Here is an 11,593-nt window from a genome sequence, read left to right on the forward strand (position 1 = left end):
TTTATTCTGGATAAGGATGGCTTTTGTTTTTAAAAATAACCATACAATTTTCAAATTCTATTTTATACTATTTTAAAAAATATATATTATTATGTATTTAATAACACTTTTTGTTTAATAATATAAAATTATTAGTATCATTCTCGAGAGAGATTTGATGTATACGTTGATATTTTATTTGCTGAAATTAATTAAATAAAATTGTATTTTATAGGATATGTGGAAAAAAGGCATCGTAGCTTAGAAAGACAATTATACAATATAATATAAACACAGTCGGATATTTAATTAATTAGATCGTTTTTAATTAAGAGTTGGATATAGTTTCATACCTTAACTTTTGTTAATATTATTTTAGCTCTGGCATGGTTTTGGTTTATTTTGGTTTATTTTTATCTGGGTATTTTCAAAATCTTTATTCTGGTGTTTGTATTTTCAACTTTGGTTCATTTTAGTTCGGGGATATTGAGATGAAATGACGAAAATGCCCTTCCTACACGAAGGGTATGTAGAAGGTAGGAGTATGGTAGGTTGTGAAATGGTTAAGGGGAGAGAGAGAGAGGAATGTGGAACGCCCAAACGTGATCTGGGAAAGAAGAAGCTGTGGTTGATTGTGGGTTCGCTTTCATTATCCAAAAGGGGTTTTAAAAAAGGGAGTGTTTGTATAATAGGGCGAGGGAATAGAGAGTTTAGGGTGGCTTAGCTTAGTGCACAATGGCTTCCATTAACACCTGCCTTCACTCCCTTCGTTCTCTCAACAAACCTTCCTCTTCCTCTCCTTCTTCCTCTTCCAACGTTCGTCCTTGTGTCTCTGCAAAGCTCAACAACCCCTCTCCTTCTGTCCCCAACCTCATCCAAAACAGGCCTGTCTTTGCTGCCCCTTCCCCTCTCATCACCCCCACTTGGGTACGCTCCACCTCCCCTCTATCTATCTCTCTTTTAATAATCGTTCGATGCAGATTCGAATGGTTGCCTCATTTTTACCATTTTAGTGTGGTCTATAATTCATGCATGCCACTCCATTTTAGTGATTTATTATTATTGTTATTAGTGGGTTTAACTAAGTTGGCATGATTTAGTTAGTTAGTTAGTTGAAGAGTTTACTATTTTCCTTATTTATACCAAAAAACAAAACAATTCTGTCCTTTATTCTTTCTTTTTAATTCATTACTTAATTAATAATAATAGGAGAGAGAGTATAAGAGAAAGTACACTTGTCACAATATAAACCACAATTTGTCTTATAGATCTGTCTCTTTCTTTCTTCACCCACCTTCAAATTTCACTTTTTTTTAAGTTAAAAAACACGTGATGTTTTGGATGTTAATTTATTTTAACTACTTAAATTATAGTGAAGTTAATAGGTTTATATATATATATATATATATTTTTTTTTAAAGTTAAAAGGTTTAAATTTTTATATTTTAAAAGTAATAGTGGGTGAAGTGAGAAATGAGGTGGATGTCATTTTCTTTTACTTTTGAACCACATATGCGTGCATGTCACGTGAATTGCTCGTATGAGCCACTGACGAGAACGTGGCAAGTATGAGGACACGTGGCAACATTCAATTCACTGTTCTATTTGTTAAAATGTAACCAATTAAAATGTATCCGACAAGTAACGTGGTGCATGGTTACGTAACGTGTTCCCTTTCACTTAGCTCAGTTCATAAATCTCATTACATAATGCTTATGTTAAATATAGTCTCTCCTTTATAAAAATTAAGTTAGTTGGTCAATTTCAAACCTAGTTAAGCTCTCAAGTCTCGTTTGATAACTATTTTATAAGCAAAAATTATGTTCGTGGAGGAAAGCAATGACTCGGTTATTTTATTTATTTGTTTATTTATTTATGCTCTGCCCATCAAAAATAGAATTTTAAGGACATTTTGTTCTTATATTACCCATTTTTTGGTAATTTCTTGTGGGAATTGAATATTGTAGACAGAAGATATGGGGAATGGTTCATATGAGGAAGCCATTCAAGCTTTGGAGAAGCTCCTCAGGTACCTTTAAAATTGAATATAAATTAAAGTATATATATTTTTTGAAAATTTTTATTTTCTAATTAATGTGTATTTATTTGTGGGTGCAGAGAGAAGGGAGATTTGAAAGCTACAGCAACATCAAAGGTGGAACAGATAACAGCAGAATTGAAGACTCCTGACGGAGGCAAACCACCCTTTGATCCTGTTGAGAGAATCAAATCTGGTTTCATTCACTTCAAGAAGGAGAAATATGAGTAAGCCTTCCGTTTTACGTTCGATTTATGCAATAATACGAACAGTTACCAAACGTTCGATCATAGTTTTCGGAACCGAAAACCATTCACTTTTTTCTTTGTTCTTCAGCAAGAACCCAGAATTGTATGGAGAGCTTGCAAAGGGCCAAAGCCCCAAGGTATCAATCACTTAGTTTTTTCTCATTTCCTTTTTATTGGGACTTTTGATCGGTTCATTCGAGTTGGATTTGATTCGATTTCGTAATGAAAAATGCAGTTTATGGTGTTTGCTTGCTCTGATTCAAGAGTGTGCCCATCACATGTTCTCGATTTCCAACCAGGAGAGGCCTTTGTGGTCAGAAATGTTGCCAATTTGGTTCCTCCATATGATCAGGTTTGGCTCCATTTTGTGTTTGTTTGTGTCCAAATCTGAATCTCTGGCATTTTTTTTTAATAATTCTGTTGCAAACAGAGCAAGTTTTCAGGAACTGGATCTGCCATTGAATATGCTGTTCTGCATCTCAAGGTACATAAACAAACAACTTTAAATTCACCATTTACATGTAGTAAACAGTAAAATTGGTTGATGAATGAATGGTTTTTGTGGTGCAGGTGCAATACATTGTTGTGATTGGTCACAGTGCCTGTGGTGGTATTAAGGGTCTCATGACCTTCCCATTTGATGGAAACTACTCGACGTAAGCCCTCTACTTGTTCACTTCAATATCTCATCGTCAAATTTAGAAGAGAAACTCGTGTTGTTACACTAAAAGAGAACGATTGAAAACTATTTTAAAAGGAAAAGAATAGTTACCCGAACAAGTTTTCGACTGTATTTTTGCTCTGAATGATGGTTTCTTCTGTGATAAACTGACACGAACTCACATTTGTGACTGAAAACACAGTGATTTCATTGAAGAATGGGTGAAAATTGGTTTGCCTGCTAAGGCCAAGGTGAAATCACAGCACGGTGGTGCTGATCTTGGGGAAATGTGTGGACACTGTGAAAAGGTAAAATAAAGCCCTTTTTTTGCACTTCAAAATCAAATATAGAGAAACAAAAAGGAAAGTGAACCAATGGGTTTTCTATTGAAAGTTCATAACATGGTTTTCCAAATGTTTGTAAATGCAGGAAGCAGTTGGTGTATCACTTGGGAACCTGCTAACCTATCCATTTGTTAGGGATGGTTTGGTGAATGGAACTCTTGGACTCAAGGGTGGTCACTACGACTTCGTTAATGGAACTTTCGAGCTCTGGGGGCTTGATTTCAGCTTTACTCCGTCTTTGTCTGTATGAACACCATCTATTATCGGCGGATCGATCTGGTTTTTCTCACTGATTTTCTTCGTATGATGTACTTTCGTTGTGTAATTGTCTTTCCTGGTATATAAGTTCAACAATAAATTTGAAATGGAGTTCATTAGTAACTCCAGTTCTAAAAAGTTACTTTTTCTTGTTTGCCATCTCTTTTATTTGTTTTACTTTTTACCTTTCACCTTTTTACTCTACCAAAATGTTACTCTTTCTTTGTTAGGTAAAGGATGTGGCCACCATTCTGCACTGGAAGCTCTAGGGGCACGTTTAGAAGTCAATCAATCCTGCAAAGATGAAACTTGTTTTAATAATACACTTCTTGGTTATGTTGGAATAAGCCTGTTTTTCCTGAGGACTGAATCTTGCCTTCAATTTCATTGAAATCCATTTCAGATTCACCAAATTCTAAGAGTTCCATTTCATTTCTTCTTTCCTTTTACTGATCCAAATTGCATTGGGAATGTTAGATTTTGAAGAAGAGCATAAGAAAAATGTAACCATGAACACAGCATTCTTATCAGAAAAAGTAAAGATTAAGCACTCTGATAGATACAAATTGTCCTAAGCAGAAGATGATAGAAAAGGGAAAGTAAAATAACTAAGCTTTTGGAGCAGCTTCAAACCTCTATAATGTAGAAAGATCATTAGTTTGATTCATTCCTAATCTTGAGCTCTAAATGTTTAAAACAAAACGACACTCTAGAGTGACGTCTATACTAATCCTAGCTTTTGTTGATTCGATCGAACGAAGGAGTTGAAAATCTAGGCATGATGCTAAATATAATAGGATAGTGATGCATTTTTTCCCCTATAGATATGACCTTGCTTGAACAGATCCTTCAGAAAACTGTCCTTGAAGTCTTTAAGAAGCTTACCAAATGGGATCAAAGCCAAGAACTGAGTTAATAGGATTCTGTAATCTTAGGCTCACAGTTAGAACATATTACAACACATGGGAGTAATGGGCATCCTAGTTCTATGCGAGGAAAAATTCCAAATACTAAACATCTCCAACTTCCTTCAACCTGCTACCGTCTCTTAAATATATACTAAAAATTAAAAGCTCAAGTTAAGTAAGATTCTTTTCATTGCCTCTTTTCCAAAACGATTCGTAATTTTAGGATACGAATTGTTTTGGAATAGGACAAGATCTTCAGAACCGTCTTCAAGAATGATTCTGCATGAGTTTGCTAATTATTTTGTTTTTTTAGTGCAATTTGATCCTAATTTCCTTTTGAGATAAGCTAACATTACAAAGAGTAGCTTTAGCCTCTTGGCACCAATGGTAAATGAAAATAGTTACCAAGCAAAGTTCCCTTCTCCATGGCTATGATTAACTAAGCTTGATGGAGGTATGGTTAAAGTTGACATTGAGATGCTGAGGAACTTAGAGAGAGTGAATTCAAGTCAAGGCAATTACCTACCTAAGATTTAATACCCTATGAGTTTCATAGTCGACAAAATGTCGTAAGGTCCAGCAGTTGCACTGTGAAAATAGTGAAGGTGCATGCAAGCTAACTCAGACACTCACATACAAGGGGAGACGAAACTTGAAACCATGAGATAGGCTAATTAAATCCTGGATCATTATGCATACACGATAAATCCGATAAAGAAAAAGGAAGAGTAGACAGCCACGTGAGTTTTAAGGTATTAAGAGTATGACAATATGCTATTGCTACGCAGAGGTGAAGGGGAAGAGTTTACCTATTTCCCCCTAAAGAAATCAAGTGCTTCAATGGAACGTTCAAAGACAACATTGTATAGTGGATGGATAGGCTCCAGGAGGTTGGAATAGGGGCCTGTTACTGCCCGGGGAACTGGTGGAGAATCTTCCATCGACATGCTATACTGACACAATGAGAGGCCACTCAAGCAATAACACGTGTGGTAGTAGTCTTTTGGCTTCCCAGGTTTGTCTCTTAGTCCGCCCTCCGGTACCTGCATCCAAGGAATGATCAAAATCAAACTGTGCAAATGGGAATACACACAAAGAGAGGCCTTGGACTATCGACGGTTGTTTTCAGATAACAAGATTGTCAATATTTGAAGAAACAAATAATTACTGCAGCAAGCAAAACATAAAATTATTACCAAGTAAATATCTCATTATTGTTTTGAAAACTGCACTATTGAATATTTGACGAATGTCATCTGGAGTGGGAGGACTCAACGAGTACTAGTGCCATTCAATGTTTCATAAAATGATCATCCATCTTCAGAGATGATCAGTCAATTACTTATGATTCTCGAATTAATTTCAAAACTGCAACATTTTGAATATTCTATTGGACATGAACACTACCCATATGAAAATAAGAATTATATGCAAAAGGAAGTCTAACCAATTATCGAGTTAGTAATATGAAATAACTCTATAAGGTGTACCTGTGCACACAGAAGTATGTATTGCTGCAAAGCTAAGCTGTTGAAAAGAGGTTGACTACTTGGACGCTTCTTGATAAATTCATAACCAATATCATTAAAGTTAACCTTTTGAGAAGTACCCGCACCTATTCAGAAGAATATATATCACAAGATTAATTTAGTTAAGAATGAAGTCATAGGTATAAACAAGAAAACAAGTTGTGAATCAAAGCTATGGTGTAAATTTCATACTTCAATCATATGCCAACTCCTAATAAATGTTTATTCTTTGTCAATTTGGGATGTTTTAACAAAATAGCATGAGGCAGATGAACCGTAGCTAAGGTGTAAACTTACCTCTGGATTTTATGCGAATTGACTATTAAGAAATGTCTAGTCTTTATTCATTTGGGAAATTTATGAATGAAGGAAGAAATATTTTTGAAACTGTTTAGTTCCAAATTTGTGTTGCGCTATTTGGCTGGAAGAGGACAAGCTAATTTTTTTCCAAGAAAAAGGTGAGATGTTGTTTTACTTTTAAGATGTCTTATTCTTGAGCATCGTGGTAAAATTTGAAATATATGTGGTTATCTTAAAACAAAAGAAGAAAACCGACGGCATACCGGTAGATAGGCCATCAAAGGAAGAGCCTACTTCTTGAGCATCAGGTTGAACTGATTGTTCATCGATGTCCAAACTTAATCGTTGTAATAGCGAGCAAACACCTCCCTGTTGTCATACATTAGTGAAATGAAAACTCAAGGAACACTGAATCAAACAATCCCGAACCTAACCTGCCAGAAAGAATAGCAGCCATCCACCAACTTATTTGTTCTCCCCTGAAATCCACACTCTAAACCAGCTTGACGAAACACCACCCACTCCTAATGTAAACAGAAGAGAGGTTTCTGTTATGTACCATGTAGCATTGAAGACAAAAGACATGCTCTTGATACAAATGAAGGACAGGATTAGCAATAACAATTAATTTTCCTCAGCAAAGTCTTACAACTAAACTCCGCAAGTCCAATCGGTGAACCTCATTGATCAGAATCATAGTAGCCAGACCACAGAAAGTGTACCTGATCAGGTCGATACATCAATTATGCACACACAAAAAAAAAAGTTATTCATGAGCACATGAAAAGATATTCTTAGTGTTGAGCATTTAAAAACTGGTACCCTCCACTTCCATGATTTGTGGAAGTTCAAATTATATAGTGATTACACAAACAACACAATCATATAATTTTTTGATCATCCCACTGAATGTAGAACTTAGCATCCAACAAGATTAAATGAAGAAAAGCAGAAACATACCCACCATGAGCTTCAGATCCAGGTTCTCCGGCAATACCACCTTCAAAAGTTTGACAACTGCACAGAAACTTAGCAGTAGTTAGTCGCAGATAGTTCAATGAATAGAAAACATTACAGACTCTGATTTAACAAGTCTGCAAGAAACTATATACAGCAGAACACATAGCAGAACTTGTCACTTGTCCATCTCACTCTTTCAACAAGCCAAATTTGGAGATTTTTTTTTATAAAAAAAAAACTGGAATAGCTGCCCAAGCCAAAATAGTAATTTTTATAACTGTGGCAGATTTTCGATAGCTGCTAAAAAAATTTACTTCCATCAGATTTTTGGCTCGTTTAAGGTTTTCAATCGACCACTGTGACTTAGATCCACTGCGCAGAGACAGTCTGCACAAAGTGTAACTCTATATTCAACTTTATCTATCAGTCACGGGCATCCAGTGGGAAACAGCTCCTATGCTCCACAGTTTCATGTCCACAACGTTACTGACTTAGAGTGTCGTGAAAACTGTAGATTTTTATTGTACAGCCAAATTACAACAACCAAAGTTCCCAGTTGCACTTGGTTTCTTTTATATAAGAAATTAACTGGATTGAATAAATGACATTCCAAAAGGGAAGGGAAAAACACCAAAGCTTCATGACATAAAAAAGATTACAAAAAGCTTTTCCACGTGGCATAAATAGAACTTGAACCATAATTACAAAAAGATGTACAAAACTTGCATCAAGAGCAAAAAAAATGAGGTTTTCCAAAGCAAGGGCGATGGCTCTTCTAAACTGAGAAAGACTCCCCAATTTTTTTCAATCCACAAGTGTCAAAAAATTAATGCTCTAGCTAGCTGCTACAGAATCTTCTTTTCCTTCTTAAAAAGATGACCACTGAGAACAAGTGGAGGTGGTCAGGATTTACTCTATTCTTGTTTCTCAGTTGTTCGAAAAAAAAGAGAAAAACTAGAAGTCTACAGGTCCATCACATACCCCACAAACATACACGCATGCAAACACTAATGAGTTCTAGGAACCAACCTTAGAATGTAGTTTCCAACATTTTGAACTAGTTCATCATCCAAGATGTTCAATATACTGGCAACCTGAAAGGCAGAAGTTTTGAGTCATCAAAATCATGGAATATTGTATTTGCAAAGAAAGAAAAAAAAAATTAGAAGGCTGACGTTTCATACATAAGAAAATTGAGAATACACAAAACAATTAACACATTACGCCTGACAATTGACAAATAAAAAACAAAGATCTAAATCCAGTATCTTACCCTGGATTTTCAAGCTTATGTCATTTTATTATTCAAACTTTCAAAATGTTTATTTAGTCCTCGAAGCTGGGTGGTTATCTCCGATATTTTTGTTGTTAATTGTTTAAGCAAGGAAAACATGATTACGAATGTACAACAATATGTTGCCATGGGCATATATCCAAGCCACATAGTCTGGTTGAGGTAGGTGAATAATAGCAATGATCAAAATGCCTTTTTTCAGTTCAAGAACTAAAATAAATATTTGAAAGTTCACCAAAATGGAATAATCCTTAAAGTTAAGGTATAAAGATCCAAATGTGATTTAAACTGGAAAAAGAATAAAAGAAAAGAAAGAAAAATAGCTATTAATGTTACTTGCTGCACTTGTTTCAGTAACTTAAGGGAAAAAATTAACATTGAAACAATAGACATTACCTCATCACAAGAATGAGTCTCTTCCTCAACAATGTTCAGCTAGAACCTAAATTCTTAACGCCATCCTTGATAAAGTCCTAGGACTATACCCATTGGATGAATCGTGATACATGAATGATCACTTCGGCAAATAAAATAAAAATGTAGTATATGTATTGTCTATATCCATGCTACAATAAGACATTTTCAACTTCAAAGGCATGAAGGCATGCAATTGTCTACTGAAACTTGCTTGCACATGCACATGAACAATGCAACACAATTACATCCCACAATAAGATGCAAACTTACAGAAATTGCAGTGTAGCAAGCACGAACGTCTATTTCTCCTTGGTCATGCATCCTGAAAAAAAAAAACCAGCGATGGACAATATTAAAGAAAAGAAAAATTCAACCAAAGAATCACAAATCAATTCTTGAACGATGAATATAGTGTTGCAATTTTGACCCAAGAAGCCAAGACATTTCTAGAAAGACATGAAAAGAAAATGGAAACATAACTAAGGATGATATTATTAGGGATTGACTCGATACCTGAAGCCTCCGCTAGGTTGTTTCGTCTTCAGCAAAAACGTGTATAGTTTATGTCTGAAAGATGTTTCAATGATAATGTCACATCACTGCAAAATTACTCAGAAAAGTAATTGATCCCCTGATCATAAACTGACCACCTATTAATTGACGACAAAGCTATATGACTCCCCAATGTGACAAGTGAGTTCACTGCAGCATAAGTTGTTGCTAGGTGAGGTAACTGTAGAAAACCGAAAAGTTAATGAATCCACAGATATATACATTTAACTATATTGACTGTAAAATAGAAAACTGAATATATTATAATTGTGCAGATTTACATGATTTAAAGAACAAAAAATGTAATGCTTGGAGTTGGGCAAGGAATGTGATCAAATTAAGGTTTAGCTTGTAAGAAAAGATTTAGTTCGGTTTTCAGTAGCAACTAGTCTATAAGGAAGAGGGGAGGAATATAAATCTAGATAACTCCTTGGAAAAGGGAGAGCTCCAGTCCTCTCAATATTTGATACTTGCTGATTATACTTAAACTACTATTAGTTTTTTTACCTCAATCTGCATTTCATTCTCAGTTTCTACCTTCATAAGCAAACTTCGATTGAGAAGCCAATATGTAATAAAGCAGAATCTTTAAACAACCAATTACTTTACAAAAGTCATTGCAAGGCTAAAAGTCCAATTTGGAGGGTAGTGCTCAAATCCTCTCAAATTTTGGTACTTTATAACAATTCTTAGTCTACTACAAGTATTTGCTACCCTTCTGTACATCTTTCTCACCTTCCATCACATACACGACTTCTCAGTAGGTCTAACAAGTGACAGGCATGCACACAGAACATACAATAAAGCATAAGTTTGTCGTAAGGAAGAATCTTGGAAGCATTATACTAATTAACTCCTCACAAGACTAATGCATTAAGTTGCATAATATATGCAGAAAATACTATAACAACACAGTGATTGAAAATTTTTCTTATACTCAAAACCCCATCATTCCCGAGTGGTTTCAGTGCTAAACATTTCCACCTGACTTTTCAACAAGTAATAGTCAGGAACTCTTAAATTTTGACATCGAATAGTGAACAAGTACCTCAAGTTGAACAAATATATGGATCTTTAACTAGTATATTCACATTGCCGCTTTTATTTTTTCAAAAAAAAAAAAAAAAAAAAAACCATTGCATTGTTACCAAAAGAGTCCGTTTCTTTCAAGCCCTCAGGTAACTGAAATTATGTAACTATCACATACTAACAACAGCAGAATTTTTCCATAGAAATCAATATGAAATTGACTTGCCTGTCCAGGTCCTCCTCCATATCCACCATCTGGGTCCTGCAAACATAAGAACAAAAAAAAAAAAGAAAAAAAATCAAGAGTTGAAAGCCGGAATAAAATAGGGAAGGCGGTAAAGACTAATATGATAATAATAATCTTTCAAGGATCCTCAGTTAGTAAGTCCACAGGCAGAAGGATTCCAAACGTAAGAAAGATTTGTTTATTTATGGTGCAAACAAGAAGAGGTAGAATGACCATACTTGACAACGATTAAGAAAGTCGATGGCCCTTGTCTCCAGTTCAGCATCTACAGAGTCTCCAAGTAGAGCAATAGAATGCAGGATCCAGTAGCAAATCCAAGGACGACTGTAAAATGTCATAAAAGGATAGAAAAAAGACCTAAATCAGCTAGCGTGTGATACAATATAACCACACGTTCAGGCATATATTATACAATTGAATGGAGTAACTACACGTAATCAGGAAATCAGACGCTAGAACACGAGAAAAACTTTACAACAGATTCTCTACATAGACCCTTGGCTTGACCACGACTAGTTCACTAATTCTTAGGAGACCCAAACACTAGTGTTCTAGAACCAGGATGAACCAAAGAACTACTATTCTTCGATATGCATTATTCCAAGCTACAACAAAATAGTTAACAAACATGGCTACTTTTCCAGTTAAGTTCCAAATTTCATAATAATATTCACTAACCATTTTGAGAAGATGCACAACTAAATAGAACACTCAACTACAAAACAAGTTACTTAAATACAAAAACAGAAGTTCAAACGACCTTCAAATACACATCAAACGGCGCCAAAAAAAAAAAAAAAAAAAAAAAAAAAAAAAAAAAAAAAAAAAA

General features: G+C 35.0%; 2 protein-coding genes across 4 annotated transcripts in view; one reads left to right on the forward strand and one right to left on the reverse strand.

Annotated features, from left to right (window-relative positions):
• Nucleotides 1-650: 650 nt before the first annotated feature.
• LOC111441908 (carbonic anhydrase 2-like) lies at nucleotides 651-3,941 on the forward strand. Of its 3 annotated transcripts, none has more exons than XR_002710248.1 (10): nucleotides 651-906; nucleotides 1,947-2,008; nucleotides 2,098-2,244; nucleotides 2,354-2,402; nucleotides 2,501-2,617; nucleotides 2,696-2,749; nucleotides 2,836-2,921; nucleotides 3,129-3,234; nucleotides 3,356-3,571; nucleotides 3,759-3,941. XR_002710248.1 is itself a non-coding variant. In XM_023079101.1 (10 exons), exons 1-9 carry the CDS (start codon nucleotides 715-717, stop codon nucleotides 3,518-3,520), a joined length of 978 nt encoding a protein of 325 aa, XP_022934869.1. In that variant the 5' UTR covers nucleotides 651-714; the 3' UTR covers nucleotides 3,521-3,549; nucleotides 3,759-3,941. The 3 variants fall into 3 exon arrangements, 2 of the variants coding, with proteins under 2 accessions (XP_022934869.1, XP_022934868.1); XM_023079101.1 differs by having other exon boundaries at nucleotides 3,356-3,549; XM_023079100.1 differs by having other exon boundaries at nucleotides 3,356-3,514.
• A 1,136-nt stretch (nucleotides 3,942-5,077) lies between these two features.
• Nucleotides 5,078-11,593, reverse strand: part of LOC111441906 (protein farnesyltransferase subunit beta) — a 7,128-nt gene continuing 612 nt past the window's right edge. The window contains exons 3-14 of the mRNA XM_023079099.1: nucleotides 10,983-11,088; nucleotides 10,744-10,779; nucleotides 9,587-9,669; nucleotides 9,450-9,503; nucleotides 9,207-9,258; nucleotides 8,255-8,319; nucleotides 7,226-7,282; nucleotides 6,915-6,987; nucleotides 6,700-6,789; nucleotides 6,529-6,634; nucleotides 5,927-6,051; nucleotides 5,078-5,479 (exon numbers count right to left, since the gene is read on the reverse strand). Of these exons, the coding sequence (XP_022934867.1) occupies nucleotides 5,246-5,479; nucleotides 5,927-6,051; nucleotides 6,529-6,634; nucleotides 6,700-6,789; nucleotides 6,915-6,987; nucleotides 7,226-7,282; nucleotides 8,255-8,319; nucleotides 9,207-9,258; nucleotides 9,450-9,503; nucleotides 9,587-9,669; nucleotides 10,744-10,779; nucleotides 10,983-11,088 (1,081 nt within the window). The 3' untranslated portion in view covers nucleotides 5,078-5,245. The remainder of the gene's footprint in view (nucleotides 5,480-5,926; nucleotides 6,052-6,528; nucleotides 6,635-6,699; nucleotides 6,790-6,914; nucleotides 6,988-7,225; nucleotides 7,283-8,254; nucleotides 8,320-9,206; nucleotides 9,259-9,449; nucleotides 9,504-9,586; nucleotides 9,670-10,743; nucleotides 10,780-10,982; nucleotides 11,089-11,593) is intronic.

The sequence above is a fragment of the Cucurbita moschata genome, unplaced genomic scaffold, assembly GCF_002738365.1.
Source record: "Cucurbita moschata cultivar Rifu unplaced genomic scaffold, Cmos_1.0 Cmo_Scf00004, whole genome shotgun sequence".
In the NCBI taxonomy this organism is placed as follows: domain Eukaryota; kingdom Viridiplantae; phylum Streptophyta; class Magnoliopsida; order Cucurbitales; family Cucurbitaceae; genus Cucurbita; species Cucurbita moschata.